At 34.0% G+C, this 20000-nt stretch overlaps 3 protein-coding genes across 4 annotated transcripts in view; all 3 read right to left on the bottom strand.

The window, feature by feature from the left end:
* LOC144970215 (glutamate receptor 4-like) overlaps positions 1–732 on the bottom strand; it is a 66891-nt gene extending 66159 nt beyond the window's left edge. The window contains exon 1 of one of the 2 annotated variants that reach the window (XM_078909618.1): positions 543–732. The gene's annotated coding sequence lies outside the window, so the exon portion shown is untranslated. Of the gene's footprint in view, positions 1–476 lie in introns of both variants that reach the window. The other variant, XM_078909619.1, reaches the window with a different exon arrangement.
* Positions 733–4778: 4046 nt separating this feature from the next.
* LOC144970214 (uncharacterized) lies at positions 4779–11939 on the bottom strand. The gene is made up of 5 exons (XM_078909617.1): positions 11730–11939; positions 9735–9897; positions 8352–8454; positions 7113–7204; positions 4779–5087 (listed from the first exon to the last, which is right to left on the bottom strand). The coding sequence occupies exons 1-5, from the start codon at positions 11927–11929 to the stop codon at positions 5046–5048; spliced, it is 600 nt and encodes a 199-aa protein (XP_078765743.1). The 5' UTR covers positions 11930–11939; the 3' UTR covers positions 4779–5045.
* A 1034-nt stretch (positions 11940–12973) lies between these two features.
* The window catches only part of LOC144971721 (uncharacterized), a 37855-nt gene continuing 30828 nt past the window's right edge, over positions 12974–20000 (bottom strand). The window contains exons 20-25 of the mRNA XM_078912795.1: positions 19322–19407; positions 18614–18776; positions 16794–16982; positions 16227–16320; positions 14757–14848; positions 12974–13083 (exon numbers count right to left, since the gene is read on the bottom strand). Of these exons, the coding sequence (XP_078768921.1) occupies positions 12974–13083; positions 14757–14848; positions 16227–16320; positions 16794–16982; positions 18614–18776; positions 19322–19407 (734 nt within the window). The remainder of the gene's footprint in view (positions 13084–14756; positions 14849–16226; positions 16321–16793; positions 16983–18613; positions 18777–19321; positions 19408–20000) is intronic.

The raw sequence follows: 20000 nt of genomic DNA, 5'->3' as shown, positions 1-20000 counted from the left end.
AGACAAAGTAACACAAAACAATAAAGCTTATTTGATTACACAGTCATAGATGTTACATTATTTTTCACAAAATGATAATCTATGGGTATCTATCATGGGGTAAGTCTACATGGTTTATAGTTTAATTATTAACCGTTTTAAATCTATATCAACAAATGAATGGCCCAAGAGTGTGTCATTCTAAATGAAATACTCATGTCTGGCTTAAAACAAACACACTAAATTGCAAAACGCTTTGAAATAAATAACAATGTGAATTTGAATGTAAGCTTCAATTTAATATACGAAAACAGATAAAATGGACGTTTCTGTTTCCCTTTATCAACAAAACAGATGAATGAAACACAACAGATGAATGAGATTATCTCATTTGTCTGTTGTGTTTCGTTCATCCTGTTTTGTTGATAAAGGGGAAACCAGAAACGTCCATGTTATCTGTTTTCGTATATTGAATTGAGGCTTACATTCATTTTCACATTGTTATTAATTCTTTGAGCTTCGAGCAGCAATATTGCCAAACGCTTTGAATGAACTCCACACACAAATATCACTATAGAATTCCAATTGAAGCTTTTTGATCATGCCTGTCAATCCTTTTTATGACGTAAAATCAATATAAACAAATCATAACATGTTAAAGTCATTCACTCAATGTTGACATTTTCATAGCTGTGAGAGAGAGAGCGGGTTTATTTTCACGTCTCGACTACACTCACTTTCGCTTTTAGTTTTAGCATTGTTACTCACGTACAACAGTATCGCGTGTACGCACAGGACACATACACACACACATAGCGCGTGAGTGCGTGAGGTAAAACCAAAGCAATTTGTTCCCTGGTCTACGTTGAGTTACCTTGTTACGATCATCAACACTTTTTGATCTGATGCTTACCTAGTTGTGTAGCCAAGTGTGACATGAGTCAAATCCACACAAAGCCGTCATTTGTCCCGTACCTATAAAAAAAAAGAGCTTTTATATAGCGCAATATCCACTTAACATGCTAAAAGCGCTTTACAAGGAGTCCCTGGCCAGCACTAATATTTAATTTAACATGTACGACGGGACATGACGCCTGTTAGGCGATATTACATTTTTTAGGACAGAGACAATGCTGTTAACGGCCAAGTACTCATTTTACACCTGAGTACGGTGAGAGAATGTGAGTAAATAGCCTTCTCCAAGGACTCAACTATGCGCCGAGCGGGGCTAGAACCCAGGACCTTCCGATCCGAAAGCGAGTGTCATACTATTAGACCACATAGACGCACAAACCACATAGCCGCACATAGCCGCCATTTTCCTAGAACTTAAAATTTGAAGGAAGAGTTTTTAAAACATTTTATTCTTTCAGAGTACGGCAGGTACTTGGTTACAATTGAAGAGTGGTTTTCCAAATCTCCCTAATTCTGTTCTTTTCCCATTTTTAGATATTAAGGATTATTTCCCCTAAATTTTCTCATTCGGTCTATTATTTTATCATATGTTAACTCCAAACTGACAAAAATCAAAGTAAATTTCTGTGCCATTTGATGCTTAAAATTCTAATTAACATTTCAATAATTTACCTTATGGATGGAAAATCTCAAAAAGTAGAAACATCGACTTAACGAGTTTTGGAAAACTAGCCTTCAATTGCTTTTAATTCACTGAATAGATCATTACTCTATTACAAAGTGTTTTCCGAACAAACAAGTACCCAAAGAATACATAATTCTAAAATAATTGCAGATATCGTTAAACAAATGTCAAATATTTTCAATAGATTTCACGCACAGTGAGCGATTCCGATAGTTCAATTCACAGAGTACTTGACTAATCAGCTAAGGGACGGAAATCGATTCCGTTTTCGAATCGGGAGTTGTTGTTGTTTTTATTCGATCCCTTTGTCCACCAAAACGACAATAAACTAACAAAATAACTGTTTTACATTAATAATTCAAAAACAAATCTTTTACTTAAAAGAAGTCTTGTATTTTAAACATTTTGGCAAGTTCAATATCATTTTAAGATATCGTCAAACTTCAATAAACTTGGACACGACTAATGTAATTTTAAGTTTTAACAAAGCTTCAATTAGGGTGGTCAATGATCGAATGGGTGATTTCGAATATGACCTAACGAAGGTTACTTTTGTACATGTAACAACATATTTTTCAACTCAATTTTTGTGTGTTTACATGCACAATGAAACACAGCTCTACTGTGTGGCCTTAAGCAAGTCACCTTGCCTTAGCTCAGTTTGCGGCGCTGCATTGCGGCTGACACCCGGGTTATTCCATTCTTCCCTTAGAATAGATCCAAGAGACAAATTTCCCCTATGGGATGAATAAAGGGAATTTTATTTTATTTGTAAATTTATTTTATTTTCATTTTATTCATATTGTTAAATTGCTTGTACATAAAGGGCACTTGAAGCTGTTTGCACACTGCGTGAAGTGAAAATTTGATTTTCATCTGCCGTTTGAATACAAACGCTTTTTAGACAGATAAAAAAGGGAGCCATTTGGTCCATAGAGCCGAAGTTAATCCCGGTTTCTATCGCGTTAAAAGGACAGTAGCAATTGCTAGCTATCCTTCGGATAGGACGCTAATCTATCGCAAAGTACTTTCCGCCAAATCTAACAAACCCAGCTACCCAATCACTGGACAGAGGCGTCAGAACAAATCTCGACTGCACCCGGGATCGATCTATGTCCCTCTGCGTGTGCACCGAGTGCTCTACCAACTAACGGAACTCCCGGAAAAAATAAAAGTTAAATAAATTTAGCGCTTTTTTTTTTTCTTTTTTTTAATTTGTTTTTGGTTTGTTTTGTTTGCTAATCTTTTGTTGCTTTTGTCTGTTATGTGTGTTTTTTTTTTGTTTTGTTTTTTTCGTTTGTCTTTCACCGGGGAACATTTTCCTTTTCTTGAGCAGTGAAATACCAAAACGTGCCTCATGCATACTCGAACTTTGAAATAGAGGGAAATAAAGTTAAAACGAATTTCATTTTAACGTACAATGATACTTCCATTTTTATTTTTTGCTAATCTTTTCGGCGTGAGGCAGCGCAACTGAACGCCGGAAGATTTGCGGGGTAAGAGATTTTCTGATGCCAAAAGGCACAAGCTCCTAATTAACTCATTCCACTTTTCAAAATTGGAAAACAATATATTATAAATGAGCATGTACATAGATAGTTTTATTCAACTTTCATTAACATGCAAAAACATAAATCATTAGCGTTGATACTACGCCTATAATTTGTCTCAGAAAAATGTAATAAATAGGCATGGGGTAAAAGTAACCCGGATAAACTAGGGATATAGTCGGTGTTAGGGTTGAGTGAGTTAAGTCAAAAGATGTGACCGGTGTGCCTATATCAGCAGGTTTGATATGGCTTGATTTAACATGGGTGTGATGGACAATATTTCTAATCGGTTTGAGAATAGTTTCCATTACAATAATGTGGCCCAAAAATGTGGGTTATCAGACGTGCAAATACGTATACGTCGTATATGACATATTGTGTAAGAATAGTTTTATGTCACTATGAACCCGGATTCCGTAAACTTTATTTTAGAATTGTGGCTCTGCCAAAACGTCGTTTCGTAACATTCGCCACAGAAATATTCCAAAACAAATTACTTATCATAAACTATGGAAAGTTATTGTTGTCATCAGTTTCTCTAAATTGAATGATGAAAAATAAAACAGAAAGTGGCAGTTTAGCATTAATACAATAGCAGAAATAGTTTCTCAAAGTTTTAAAAAAACGAAGGAAAATTGGGAGAATGTGTCCACACATTTCCAACACTTTGAAAAGTTATAAGTACTAGATACAATGTTGATGCTAGATCGTTGTTTTTGGTTTAATTTTCATTATTCAATCTAGAGGAACTGATAACAACGACTTCATAAATACTTCTTTCTAAATACCTTAGTATTGGAATATATTTATGGCGAATTTTACAAAAATTGGATTTTGGCACAGCATCAATTACAAGAATTGAGAAACTACATTCTTGTATCTCAGTGGGACTACTTTCATAGAATTTAAAGTCAATTTTCAGTATCTGGTTAACACTGTCAAAACGCCGAATTCAGAGGTGAGATCATATATTATTTCAAAATACTAGAGGCTTTCCTCCAATATTATATAAAGCCATTGCATTAATCCTAGCTTTAAACTTCTACGTTTGACTAAATATTATATTATTTGAAAGAATGCGGTTAAATCAATCCGTATATATTTTAATGTCTAATTACTCTAATTGTTTTTGGATAATAGGATTCAATAGTCTGATGTCACTTCAGCCCAGCAACGACCAGTAGGTTCTAAACAAAACAAAAATCGGTAGTTTTTATTCTTCATTCTGGCTCGAACTTTTTGACATGTCATGTGATCAGAACGTATAAAAGTCACAATATGATCAGATTTAGAATGTTTTTCTCCTCTGAATACACTTTTATGCTCGTCGGAGAAGTATTTCATAAGGGCGTCCGCTATTGTTCCGATAGTTTAGAGTGAGTTACTAAGTTACTATGCGTCGTTACGAGGGAAGTGACGTCACGACTGTTGAAGTCTGTTGTTATAATGGAAATACTCTCAAATCCAAAATATTGTTCATTGCAACAATGTTAGATAAGGCATTTGATGGGCTCATTGTTATAATAAAAATACTCCCAAACTAACGCAAAAGGTTGCCCATTACAATCATGTTAAATCAACCCTACAAATATATGTACACGTAGAATTATACCAATAAATTAAATGAATAAAAATTGAAACAACAATTATTTTGTTCTCCTTACAGATCTTTAATTGAAAATCGGATATCTTTGCTATAAATGATATAAGTATATTAAATGGTGTGATATATTTTTCAAACATAAAGTAATACATATAATATTAAAGTGTTTAGTTACACACAATTTTGAATGGAAAATAATTCTATCGATGTAACATTGTCAAATAAAATGTAATCTGTTTTGCATAATTAAATATAATACTGTGCATTTTTTTATTAAAAATTAAAATTAAGTACGAGCAAGAAAATGATGTCATTAAGATCTAATTTGGGGTGGAGCACACAAAAACAACTGGACCTGAAATGAAAAGAAAGACAGTATTTAACGTTATTCATGGTAATAATAAGAGATATTTAAAAGCAATTAGGAGAAAATGATTGAAGACACGTTACTTCAGTGTTTGTACGTGTGTGAGTGTACGAGAGAGATAGATAGAGGGGGTGGAGAGAGAGAGAGAGAGATAGAGAGGGAGAGAGAGGGAGAGAGAGAGAGAGGGAGAGAGAGAGAGAGAGAGAGAGAGAGAGAGAGAGAGAGAAGTTTGTGTCAGTTATGTGTAAGAGTTATCATTTTCTTCATCATTAAATAAATAGTAAGTTGTGTAATATTTCATTTCATACTTGTATGTAGATGATTCCAGACAAAACATTGGTTTGGATAAAAAAGCAGCAGAGGAAGAGGAGGATGAGGAGGAAGGAGAAGAAGAAGAAGAAGAAGAAGAAGAAGAAGAAGAAGAAGAAGAAGAAGAAGAAGAAGAAGAAGAAGAAGAAGAAGAAGAAGAAGAAGAAGAACATCAACAACAACAACAACAATTACAACAACAACAATAACAACAGCAACAACTACAACAACAACAAGAACAGCATTGAAAGCTCCAAAAGTTGACAATGTAAAATACACCACCTAGAAACATCCTATAGATAGTATGCGCTTGACTAAGAAGCTCAGAACATTGTCATCCGGAAGTATAACAGATCAATATACAAAACTATGTGTAACTTTAAACGCTTATAGTCTGGTTAATACAGTTTAGTGAGAATTACTTTAAAAAGGGATGGCAAAAAACAATAACAAAGACACGAGTGACGTCAACTTCATTCTATCTATAGGCTTGAATGAAAAATCTTGACGCCTATTGAATATCTCCTATTGTATTGAACTCACAAGTATAAACTGTGCGTAATGTATTATTCTATTGGCTGCTATTTCTTGATTTTAATTTTTTATTGAAGGGAACTTATTCCAACATGCAGGTTGAAGAAATCACACACAAAATGATGTAATAAATAGCGCGCTATGACTGAGTTCCTTACCGAAGAGAGATGTGCACCCATAATCGGTCATTACTACATAAAAGTATATAAAGCGACTCATGTGTTGTTATTCGAACAGTTGGATGGTGGGTTAAGTGCTTTACTAGAACTGATGCTGTTTTCACCAGCATTAATAAACAGGCTTGCAATGGTTGTCCACAAACTGCATAAAGCGAACAAATCAAGAACAAACTAACAAACTTAACCAAGCAAATCGTCAGATAAAACAAGCTGACATTTGGCAAAGGCTTGGAATTTCATAAGGAAGAGTTGGATGTATCGTCAGAGAAACCCTGGGTTACAGAAACGTATGTGGATTTTTTTAAAAATTGAGCTTTATATAGGGCAATATCCACTAAATGTGCTCAAAGCGCTTTACAAGGGGTCCCTGGTCAACAGCAACATTTAACATGTAGGACGTGACATGACGCCTTTAGGCGATATTACAATTTTTCGGACAAAGACAACGCTGTTAACGGCCAGGTACTCATTTTACACCTGAGTACAGTGAGATAATGTGAGTAAAGAGCATTTTTCAAGGACTAACTATGCGCCGAGCGCGAGGCTTGAACCCAGGACCTTCCGATCCGAAAGCGAGTGTCATACCACTAGACCACATACCGACACTGCTCATACAAATGCATGATCACATTGAAAGAGGACGTTTTCTTGAAGTCGTAAACGCTCAATTTAACTTCAAGTGACTTTTCCCCCCTTTTCTTAAGACTAAAGAGACGCCTCAAGGATGCAAATTTTGGCAGTGATGGCGAGGTGCAGTCGGAGGTGACTCGATGGTTGCATCGTTAGTGACATAGGGTGGATGGGAACGGTAACTATGCTAAAATTTAATATGATAAACCGAAAGAACATAAACTAAGCGTTATTTAGATACATTTGTCAACTTTAAAAATCTATTATAGATTTGAAAATACAAGAGCGCGTCAAGACTTTTCAGTTTACCCTTGTATATCCCCAAAAAATAAAGTTTCTAATAAAATTCATTTTCACTTACATCCGTAATAGTTCCAGAAAACGTATTACAAGGCATTCCAAAACACCAACCTGACCCGATATTCACTGCACCTTGTTTTCGTACAACATTACCTGGAATGGTTATTTTTTTATTAAAATAAATGATAAAAATATAGTATGATGAAATATATATATGAGTAGATATAACTAACGTTAGGCTCCTCATAGAATTACTATTATTATATATTATTATTATTATTATTATTATTATTATTATTATTATTATTATTATTATTATTATTATTATTATTATTATTATTATTATCATTAATATTATTATTATTATTATTATTATTATTATTATTATTATTATATATTATTATTATTATTATTATTATCATTATTATCATTATTATTATTATTAATATTATTATTATTATCTATTATTATTATTATTATTATTATTTATTATTATTATTATTATTATTATTATTATTATTATTATTATTATCATTATCATCAATATTAAATAAATAAATAAAAATTAAAAAATTCCTTTTATTAGGATTTTTTTTTCTCTTGGGTCTATTCCAAGGGAAGACTGTAATACCCCAGGCGTTAGCCGCGCGCAGCCGCAAATTGTACTAGGCGAGGTGACTTGATCAAGGCCACACTGCATGAAGCAAGACCTTACCGCTGAGCCACGCTGCCCCCTTATATGATAAATATATAAATTATTATTATTATTTTTATTATTATTATTATTATTATTATTATTATTATTATTATTATTATTATTATTATTATTATTATTATTATTTTTCAATATTATTATTATTATTATATCATCATCATAATCATTATTATTATTATATTATTATTATTATTATTATTATTATTATTATTATTATTATTATTATTGTTATTATTATTATTATCAATATTATTATTATTATCATCATCATCATCATAATCATTATTATTATTATTATTATTATTATTATTATTATTATTATTATTATTATTATCATTATTATTATTATTATTATTATTATTATCAATATTATTATTATTATCATCATCATCATAAATAATATTATTATTATTATTATTATTATTATTATTATTATTATTATTATTATTATTATCGTTTTCATTATTATTACGATATTTATTCTACTAATGATGATGAAATGATGATTAATCAATAACATCCATAGTGCCATTGGTAACAAAAGCGATAATACAAATGACAATAACAATGATAATACTGCCTTACCAGTAGCTGGTCTAGAGTCTGTGAACGAGCCACTATCTGAAATGACTTTAAAACTGACCATAGCGCCGTCGTATACTAGAGCCAATGCTATTGAACCAGATTTCTGGGAAAGGTAAGAAGCAAGACATAGATTACTATATTATGTGTCATGTGTCAATGAAATTAAATTATTCATCTATTTTCAAAACAGAACAATATACATATATATATATATATATATATATATATATATATATATATATATATATATATATATATAATATATACATGCTCTATATCTGAAGATGTAGGTGTACGCCAAGTTTGAATTGGGTTTTCATGCACATACTTGTACGTGGTTATAAGCTCTCACATAATTTCATAAGATACTCAATCTAATCAAATATATTATTATGTTTGTTAATATCTCTCTAAGCAATCTGTTATACCAGGATATTAACATGGCCAATTTAAAAAGAAACGATTGATCTTAGTGGTAGATGGGGAACAACTGTGTTTTTCATCTAAATATTATATTCAGTTACCGCCCTTGGAATGTTGGCGTTTATAATTTGGTTGATAAAGTTTACTGAGAACTCAAAACTGACTAACTGTTCAAAAATGATAACATAGATCTAAGGGACGAGCAGGGAAAAGACATAATATTCAGACGTAATACCAGACTAAGGCGTAGGGTCAGATATTTTCTATCTTAATAATTTGAGTTACATACCCTGAAAAGCCAAGTATCTAAAAGCTTGGCCAGGAAACTCGTCCTTTATCTCTCTCCTTACCAGCCATTTTCAGGATCCCCCCCCCCCCAAACTTGACACCCAACTAACACAAAAATATATTATTTATCACTCAAACACAATAGCAGTAAAGTTCTTGCGATACATAATTTCTTTAACAAAACATGATCTACAACACACTGTTCATTTTTTTTAATGTTATGATGTCCAAAATAAATTTGAATAAGAAAAATTTTAGTTGTATCGTTACGAATGTGACGATTTTCCTATAGTTGGTAAGGAGAGGGTTAAGTATCAATCTATTTGAATGACCCTCGTCTTGACAAAATCTCTCAAACCAAGATGAGTGTCCATTAACTCTCTCCTTTTCGATGAGTTTCAGTATGTTCCCCAAAATGACAGGCTTACCCGCAGAACAGTTGATTTTTAAAATTCAAACAAGCTCTCTAAAAAACAACTTTATGTTCTTATTAATTAAACAAAAATCATTGTGATGTACAAAATAAATCTGAATTTTTTAAAATGTATCTTGTGTTGTAACAAATGCGACGATATTGCTGTATGTGGTAAGGAGGTGGTTAAATTGATCGGTATTTGAAGGACGAGTTTTCTTTCTAGAGTACGACACAGTGAACTGGTTCCAATAACTTACAGAAGCCATCAGGACTTGAGTGGTTTCATTGACGTCGTTTTCTGTCACCAGCAAGGCAGACACAGTGATAGTGTTGTTGTCCATATTATCAATTTCAATACGGAATGAAGAGTTTTCAGTGCCCGCCCATCCGTTGTAGATTATTGTTTCTACGCCAGTCATACTGTAAATTGACAAATAATGCACATTCGAATGATTTTCTATTAAAATAGAATTAGACAAATTTAGAGTTTAAAGAGAATTTTAACATATCGATGGTCGTCGGGTCAAACCTCTGATGTCCTCTGATGCATTAGAGGTCTGATCGGCCCAGAATTAAATAAAGCTCGTATGTAGACTTCAGAGTTTTGATCCGCCGAACGTAAAAATCGAGACTTCAGAGGTTTCATCCGCAGACCATCGATGTGGTGATTTAGTGGTACGGGTACTCGTCTTGTTGAGAAAACTAATTCCAGCAATGTAATGATAAATTTTCTTAGTTCTTGGTTTCAGGTATTAGTTCGACCTCATCTGAATCTAGAACTAAGAAAAACTGCAGTGCCCTCCGTACTCAAGTCACAACAAGATCTTGACAGCCTCAACACTCTGGCCTAGGACCGTGACCAATGGAAACAATTAACAACATGGCTGGAGAGAGCAGCTATACTTACTACGTACTTGCTTACTTAATGGTAAATTAGTGACTTCCATAGGGGAAAAAAGCTTCAGGACATTGTATTTGACATTTGTATTGTTAATGCACGACGACGCTAATCGACGAGGTTGAAATAGGAAAGAAAAGTCATGACACCATCCCTTCTACTTTTCCGGTTCCAAAGTCCTTGGAAGGGTTATGTAACCAGTCCTTCGGAAGACTAATAATGAAAAAGTTACATATTGAATCATAAGGTGACATGAATCTTTTAATAAAAAGGTGTATAGGCAAATTATTAGGATTACTGAACGTAGAAGAGCGAGGATGGAGGATCTTTATTGACGACCAACAGAAAAGAAGATGCCATCACTCTGAAGATCAATTATACAAGGAATGAATCTAGCCCTCCAAAAAAAGTCGTTTTACACTTCCAATGAGATTGGATCCAGTTTTTTTGACATTACACTTTTGTTCCCTATCAATACAATGATGGGAGTCTCAGGTTTAAATTTTTTTGAGGCCTGTTACTGTTAACAATCAAGACAGTCAATTTCGATGTAAGACAGACAGACGATCTCGACATGGAGGAAATAGAGTTTAAAAAATTGTTGGCCTCTTTGCTGCCCCTTTACTTTCCGCTGGAATAAACGTTATATACGGACTGTCTCAGCTCCGATTTTGGTTGGGTTTTTTAAAATGTGTACCCATAAATATGGCACAGTGATCTTGTGCGGCATTTGGTCTAGTAGTATGACTATCGCTTTCGGATCGGAAGGTCCTGGGTTCGAGCTTCGCTTGGCGCATAGTTGAGTCCTTGAAAAAGACTCTTTACTTACATTCTCTCACCGTACTCAGGTGTAAAATGAGTACCTGGCCGTTAACAGTGTTGTCTCTGTCCTAAAAAAATGTAATATCGCCTAACAGGCGTCATGTCTTGTCCTTCATGCTAAATGTTTCTGTTGGCCAGGGACCCCTTGTAAAGCGCTTTGAGCACGTTTAGTGGACATTGCGCTATATTAAAGCTCGTTTTTTTAAAAAGGGGTATGACGCCCGACCTGTATGTCTCGAATTCGAATCCAGCTAAGAGCGGTGGAAGGTTGGAAAAGCTCTTTATTCACTTTTTCCTACATCACTTAGGTGAAAAACGAGTCGCTGTAATTGGGCGTAACCAGGAGGACCCTTTTTAAAGCGCTTTGAGCATATATTCCGATGTAGATATAGAACATTACATTTTATCTTGCCTTTATTACAGAGCAAAATTGAACGAGCAAGCAAATAATTATGACATGCCTGTTTTGGGTTGCATCTGTAATGTTTTCTATCTAGCTTCTTAGAAACTTGCGGAAAGAGGATTTACTTACTTTTCAAATGCAGTGAAATTCATTATAAGTCCGAACTGGCTGTTGTAGTATTCCACATTGGCCGTTCCTAGTACGGCAATGTTAGCTTGGTTATGTCTGAAATCGGCGGTGTTGCCTGTTACAGATACAAGGTTGTGATCAATGGTGAAATTGTTGGGCGATTTGTCTGCGATGAGGAACTCTGTGAACTCTAGATCCATGAAAGGCTGGCACACTAAAGATGGATAGAGACAGAGGGGGGGGGGGGAGATGAGATGGGTAGGGGGAGGAATAGTGAAAAGTTTTTAATTCTCAACATTAACCAGTTAACTGCCTTACTTTGGAAAATACTCATATCCTTTTTTTTAATGGCCGGAAAACTCGTCCTTCAAATATCGATCGATTTAAATGACCCTCATCTTGGTAAAAGCAATGAAACCTGGGAATTCGCGAAATCCCAGGTTTGAGACTTTTTGTAAAGATGAGGGTCATTTAAATCGATCGATTATTAAAAGCCAGTTTTCTGGCCAAATTTTAAAATATGACTTTTCCAGAGGACGGCAGTCAACTGGTTGAAGCAACTAATCGAGATCTATAGAAAAGTAATGAAATTCAAAATATATTTATTTAGAAATGAAAAATCGAGAAGGGAAAGTGATATTAATTGTCCTTTCCCTAGAAAAGAATTAAAGAAAGTAATTCATTTGTAAATGAATAATTAGGTGATAAATTACATAAAAATAGATTTATAAAGAGAGAGGAGGAATAGTGAAAATTGGATGTCGAGAAAATTATATCATTATTAAAATTATCTTTATTATTATTATTATTATTATTATTATTATTATTATTATTATTATATTATTATTATTATTATTATTATTATTATTATTATTATTATTATTATTATTATTATATTATTATTATTTATTATAATAATATATATATTATTATTAATAATAATAATAATAATAATAATTATTATAATAATAATAATAATAATAATAATAATTAATATATAATATTATTATTATTATTATTATTATATTATTATATATTATTATTATTATTATTATTATTATATTATTATTATACATTATATTATATTACATTATCATTATCATTCATTATCATCATACTATATCAAATTATAAAAAAAAACAGCAAGCATTAAATCCATATTAGAAAAAAAAAGAATAGAGCATTGGAAATCCATATTAGAAACAACAGTGAGAATCACAAATTACATTCAGTGCATCCCAATCCTATTGGTAACATCCAAGTCTGAGGGTAAATCCAGTCCACGAAGAGATAGTTATGATATCAAAGTAATAACCTGCTCCAACGCTTGATTGAGTCAACGTGCAGGTATAGACTGTGAAAGATAAAATAACCTATTAAGTCTATTTGATAAAGTGGCGTTTTATTCAAACGGAATTTATATACATTGCGAGAGAGAAAAAAATGGAAAAGCTTCTACAATTCGAAGCAGGAATAAGAAGGATTTGCAAATATACAAGCAACGGGAACAATACCTTAAGATTTAGTCCTTGCCAAGTATAGTTAGAAATCACCTATGTCGGTTACACCAAAGTCGTATAAAACTCCTGATATTGGAAGTTTCCAAACGTGCGTCTTGTTTTTAGCAGTGTGGTGTGACTAGTGTATCTAATAAGTTGCTTCGTTTTGTTGAAAAACAAGATTGATCAGGAAAGAGCATAGCGGTTTTTTTCTTTTTTTCTTTTTACGCAATTTTTAAGACAAAGCAGAAATCACATTTTATTGATTTCTAATAATAAATGGCATCCAATGGGCCCTGATTTGAATTCGATAGACTAAAGCATTTGGTCAATGAAGTCCAAAATGGTCTATACGAGTCTTACAACGTTTAAGACAAAAACAAATTTTTAAAAAGGCAATGTAAAATGCATGGGATTGAATTACTATTCAAGACGTTAGAAAAAACAATTGGATCACGGGTCAAAAGGCCACTCATATTCATAAAGCATCTATAATATAATATATAAAATCAAAATTTGAGAAACACGTCCCAAATCTTCGATATAGCAAAGAAAAGCTGAGGTACGTTGGTTAAAATAATCGCAGTATTGACATGTTTCGACATGTTTCTCTGAAAAACGGTGTACATATATTTTAATAGATTCGTTTCATTGTTGAACAATTTCAGACACATGTTATATAGTCGATTATCACTACAGAATTCTAAACTTCAGTTTTTTCTCACGCCTATGTATATATGAGTGCGGCTATGTGGTCTTGTGGTATGAAACTCTCTTTCGGATCGGAAGGTCCTGGGTTCGAGCCTCGCTCGGAGCATAGTTGAGTCCTTGGAAAAGACTCTTTACTTACATTCTCTCACCGTACTCAGATTAAAATGAGTACCTGGCCGTTAACAGCGTTGTCTCTGTCCGAAAAAAATTGTAATATCACTTTACAGGCGTCACGTCACGTCCTACAATTTTTAGAGTTGCTGTTGGCCAGGGACCCCTTGTAAAGCGCTTTGAGCACGTTTAGTGGATATTGAGAAATATAAAAGCTCTGGTTTTTTGTTTTTTTTTATGAGGTAAATCTGACAATTAGATGATAAATTATGATATTATGTGATCCACTGTCTCAAACCGACAATTTGTCAGGATGGCATGGACCTGAGAAGTGAATCACCAATTTTAATGATTAGATACGAACATTATTATCACTCACTCACTCACTCAGTTCCATGGCCAGTTGTTGGTCAGTGAGGACATGCAGGATGCAGACTTCACAATCTCACGCCATTCACCACGGTCTCTGGCCATTTCTATAAGGGTAATAAGGTTTAGGCCTGTCCAATATTTCATGTTGTCCTGTCACAGTTTCTTCTGTCTTCCTCTTCTTCTCTGTCCCTCGAGATGACCCCAAGAATAGCTGCTGACAGGACCAGGTGGAGATCCCTTGCATCGCCTCAAGTGCCAGCAGGCCCGGAGAGGATTGAGTGAGTGAGTGAGTGCTGATAAAGGGAATTTTCATGAATTATAATGAATAACTTACATGGATCGGGATCCATCTCGCAGGGACCGTTGCAAGTTGGGTCAGATACGCATCCAACGTTCTCGTCATAACGCTCTCCCTCCGCACAACACCTGGAAATGCATTGATGTTTTTAAGTTTCGAAGAAGATGTGAACAAGTTTGTATGAAACGGTGCCAAACAACGCGAGAAAGAGAAATACACGAAAAAAAAATCATCCCAAAGTATCAGACTTCCTCGACAGGGGATCTTGTTCAGATTTTTATCTCACACCATTGCCTGCTCCCTAATTTCTCAATTTAAGTTTGGCCCGATGTCGAAAATATGTACATTTTAGTGTTTTATTAAACGTTGTTGGTTTGGTATATTGTTGTCTTCATACGTTTCCCTTTTACATACATTATGAGCAAAATATTCATACATTGAGTTTGTTCAAAAAACGCATAACATCAGCCAGTCAGATATAACATACCAACACACACAATAAAAACACCGTGTAACCGTAAACTTGTATAGCTTAATACAATTTAGTGAGATCTGCTCATAAAAATGGCTGGCTAAAACAACAAATACAAAGACCTGAGTGACGTCAATTTCGTTCTATCCATATAATATATTACTTTATACGTTTATCACTTACTCTGTCTTTTTATCTTTAGAGTGTTCAACCCTTTGAATGACAGCTTAAAGACCAGCGCAGAGCACACAATGGGTCACATATTTTCAGACATCTAAGATTGCATCTGTCCATCTATCTCTCTATCTTTCTATCTATGTATCAATCTATCTATCTATCTTTCTATCTATCTGTCTATCAGGAACATTACAGGAAGATTAGTGGAGAACAGCCGTTGATGTTATTCGTAATCTAATTTAATTTTTAATTTAAAAAACAAACAAAAGAAAAATGATAAAAATAAACCCAAGCGCCCAGTGATTCGATCAGACGAGGTTAAAGTAAGACATCTCAAATTCTGAAATGATAAAGCGACTTTTATTTGCACATTTCTGCTTCAAGCAGTTTAGTGCCGTTTTTATGACTACAAGTCCACAAAATGAATGCAATGTGAATCAGTCTTTATTTTACTAAAATGGCATATTGTTGTCTGTGCTCCTTTTCCGGGAAAGAAGCGAAGTGAATAGATGAGTGCCAGAAGACAGTAGAGAATAAAATCTTTGTGGTGACGAGGGTTTGTCGAACCCACGAGACAACACTACGGTTGCGACAACTCCGCCTATGGTTTTTTTTCTCTAATTTTTGCATACAAGCAATGATAAAGATACAATATAGATAGTATGCGCTTGACTAAGAACCTCACAACATTGCCATCCGGAAGTATAGCGGACAAACACAGAAAACTATGTGTTACCTTGCACGTTTATAGTCTGGATAATACAGTTTAGTGAGAATAATTCATAAACGTGGTTGGCAAAAAACAATAACAAAGACCTGAGTGACGTCATCTTCGTTCTATTTATATGTCTGATTACCTTGGGGTGGATACGCCATATACACATTGAAGATATGCTCTACAAGATTGGTTGTAAGCAAAGCGCACATTTGTTGCTTCTCTTTTGCATGGATCTGTAAAAAGAAGAAAAATATTATGATGAATTCTTGCAGCGCAGACAACCGTTTATATTACATTAACATATTTGGATGAAATATTTCGTACATTAAATTTGTCAAGAAACCAGATGTTTTGGTATTGTGTTCTGTTCAAATTATTTGAAGTCTCGACTCTGATTTGGATATTATTAGGTTGTTTTTTTTCTCGAACAATAAGGTTTTCTAGCCAAAACGTCGATAAAAGGGCCTAAAAGGGCTTACTGATTTTATATCAGATTTCATTATATTTTTCTTTATTAATTTTATATTCTTCTGTTTATATTATAGTTTGAGGTTTTGTATAAACTATTTATGCATATGTATTTTACCGACAATAAATAATTTATTCAATTCAATTTTAACAACTTCAGTTCAATTCAATTCAATTCCAAAATGGGTTATGTCAGTGTTTCCATTCATTCGTTTACGGAACAAGAAGAAATACTTACCACACTCGGACTGGCTTGGAAGGCTACAGGCCTCTTTCTCAGCACTCCACATGCTTCCAAAATTACAATCTGTCACATTGGCCATGAAGTCAAAGTTGTTATCCAAGCTGCATTGGATAAACTTGGTACAGTCAGCAGAATACGGCACGTGTGCAATACCGTTGAAAAATTCTCCAACCTTGCATTGTGCTGTTAGAAAAATATATATAATAATAATAATAATAATAATGCTGAAAACTTATATAGCGCTATAACTCCAAAACACCAGGCTCTAAGCGCTTAAATTACAAATAACTTTGGCTGAAACATACTCATTCACACACACAAGCGAGGTTTCACAGCGTAAAACGCTTACCCTTGGAAAAAACATAGGAATTACAACATTTTCCCAACTATGGGGGCCTCTGTGGTTACACATCTGACCGGGAATCAGACGGTCTGTGGTTCGATTCCCAGTCGAGGTTAACTGATTTATTGGGATGAGTATTTTCTTATATTTTTTTTTATAGCTTTGTCTGCCACCTTTCATACACACTTGTTCAGATCTTTATCTTACACCGATGTCTGCTCTTTAGTTTCTCAGTTTGATATTTTCTAAATCAAAAGAAATCGTTTGATGAAGTCAAACTTTCTAGGGAAAGGACAGTATGCTAGACGAAGACAAAAAGATTTATAGGGTAAAGGGACATACAGAAGAAATGCTAGAGACCGCAGTCTCTGAAATGTCTTCTGTTTGCTTTTGTTCATGTAGCTAGGTTTGTTCATTATATTGATTGCACGTGAGCTTTCATATTACAAAATTATCCACATGATACAAATTGCTCTACATAACGGGGCCCCATTCCAACAGCAACACCGAACGTGTTGGACAAGATAATACGCATATAAGGCGCATTATAATTTCTTTTAGACAGAGATAACGCTTCTACCAGTCAGATACTCTCCCTATACTACGTACAGGGAGAAAATGCAAGTCAAGGGGTCTTTTCCAAGAGCAAGTTTCTGCATCCTGCATCTAGACTTAAATCTGTCTAATGAGTACATGGCCGCCAATAGCGTGGTCTCGGTCAGGAAAAAATATGATATCGCCTAACATGGGTCCTGTCTCGTTCTACATGTTACATGTTGCTGTTGTTCAGGGGCCCTCTGTAAAGCGCTTTGAGATAAGTGAATGTTGTGCTATATAGGCTAAAAGCTCAAGTTTTTTTCTTTCTTACTCTTGAACCAACCCAAAGTATTGTCCATCACAACAATGTTAAATCAAGCCTATAATTGCGTTCGATTATCATACCTGCAAATATGTGCACCTAGGATTTCATGATACAAGTCGATGGCAACTGTACTTTAATCACCTGCTAAGATGATCTTCGACTGCTGTTCATAAATTCATTCTGTCCTTTCGTAACAGTTAATATTTATGATACTCAATGCAATTAACCAGTAGATTTTTGACCAATCAAAACATGGAATTTGTGACACACATTCTCACATGCTCGGACAAACATAGTTGGTTGTTTATATACAATAACGTGAATGAAATCGACCTATCTTCCTGATTATTGCTATTGTTTTTATACCGCCAAATGGGTAACTTTTTACCTCACGATGTTCTTGATCATGTAATAAGTATACACATGGTTTTCTGTGTTGGTTCCATTGATTGTGGAAGAATAACGGGTGTTTTAATTAAACATATAACATCGATAGTTAAAAATGTGTAGTTTGCCATATTTACCAATCACTGCCATTGTTTTCATTATGACGACTGTCCGATAGGCGTGGTTATCTATTGATTGATTTGTCACTGAGAAGTCACCTACCCTTGGCTTCAACTGGAGATAGTGGGGCGTGCCCTGATTTGAACACGGGTGGTGGAGTGGGTATAACAGGGTCGTTGTTCATATAAGTAATCACATCACGGAGACCAGCTGCTGGCTCTTCAAACAAATCGCTCCTCAATGCTGGGCAGTCGAAAACTTTGACCTATGAAAGGAAAGAAAGGAAGTTGACGTCTCTCAGGTCTTTGTTATTGTTTTTATTTAGACTGCATTACTGATTAGTTTTTACTAAAATATATTAATCAGACTATTTTAAATTAGGGCGACACATAATGTTGTGCGTTGATACGTCTCATGTGGCTGACCGGTGTTGTGAATAGTTTACTCAAACGGATAGCATCAATGGACAATAAAGATAAATAGACATGAAAATGTATGAAGAGTAATTCGCAAGTTACCGCCTTTCTCAATAAACTTTACAGTTATTTATCTACTCTGGCAGCAAACTACATTATACTAAAATTATTATCATTCGCATCACGATTATGGTCATCATCATGTCATCATCATCATCATCATCATCATCATCATCATCATCATCATCATCATCATCATCATCATCATCATCTCTATCAACAACAACAACATCATCATGATCATCATCATCATCATCGTGGACATGGTCCAAGACTTTTATCGACATATGACATCATAATATCATGGATAATCATCTCCCCCCGTTTAACTTACAAAATCTAAAAGACCAACAAAGTTTCTGCACAAACGACAACCACCACCTCCTATATTGAAGGCACCTTTTCTAAGAGCCAGTGGACCTGGAAATAAGACAAGGTCATAGATAATTAGACGAGAATATTACAAATTTGTGCTCAGTCTTCTCAAAAAGCTATTATGTAGGGGAACTAAATATTGAATTTAACTGACGTGCACATATTCGCTAATCTGGTAACCCAATTCATGATGGGCTCATTGTTGTAACGGAAATCTAAAACATATTATCCATTACAACAATGTTAAACTAGGCCCATACTTGCGTTCGGATGTCAGACCTACATATCTATATGTACACGTCAAATATAATGTCTAGCTTATAAAATTTGAGTTAGAATAAATGTCTCTAATGAGGAGAGTAAGATTTCTTTTTTCACATTTGAAAATAAAATTCATATTTCAAAATTCTTTCTATTTTGATATTGTATTCAATTTTCCTGATCCACTCATTAAAATATAATGCCAGATTAAGGTGGAGGGTCAGCTTTAATCTGATCATTAATCTCGTTTTATTAACTTCAGATAAACAATTTCTGAAAGGGCGAAACATATTATTTCCAAAGAACAAAAGTTATATTCATTTGCTGGTCTGAGAATCCAAATTGTTTTGGCCTCGTTGTTATTATGGAAAAACTCT

The sequence above is a fragment of the Berghia stephanieae genome, chromosome 4, assembly GCF_034508935.2.
Source record: "Berghia stephanieae isolate SIO BIC M18660-M18661 chromosome 4, UCSD_Bste_1.3, whole genome shotgun sequence".
NCBI classification, from domain to species: Eukaryota; Metazoa; Mollusca; class Gastropoda; order Nudibranchia; family Aeolidiidae; genus Berghia; species Berghia stephanieae.
Note: the sequence above shows the minus strand (reverse complement) of the source record. Positions and strands in the feature narration are given on the sequence as shown.

Bases quoted from the DNA above. Each gene is read 5' to 3' on its own strand.
- LOC144970214 (XM_078909617.1), bottom strand. From the start codon at position 11,929: ATGGATCTAGAGTTCACAGAGTTCCTCATCGCAGACAAATCGCCCAAC. The intron at 9,898-11,729 runs GTAAGTAAATCC...GTCAATTTACAG, and splicing joins AATTTCACTGCATTTGAAAA to TATGACTGGCGTAGAAACAA. The intron at 7,205-8,351 runs GTAAGGCAGTAT...TAACCATTCCAG, and splicing joins AGACTCTAGACCAGCTACTG to GTAATGTTGTACGAAAACAA.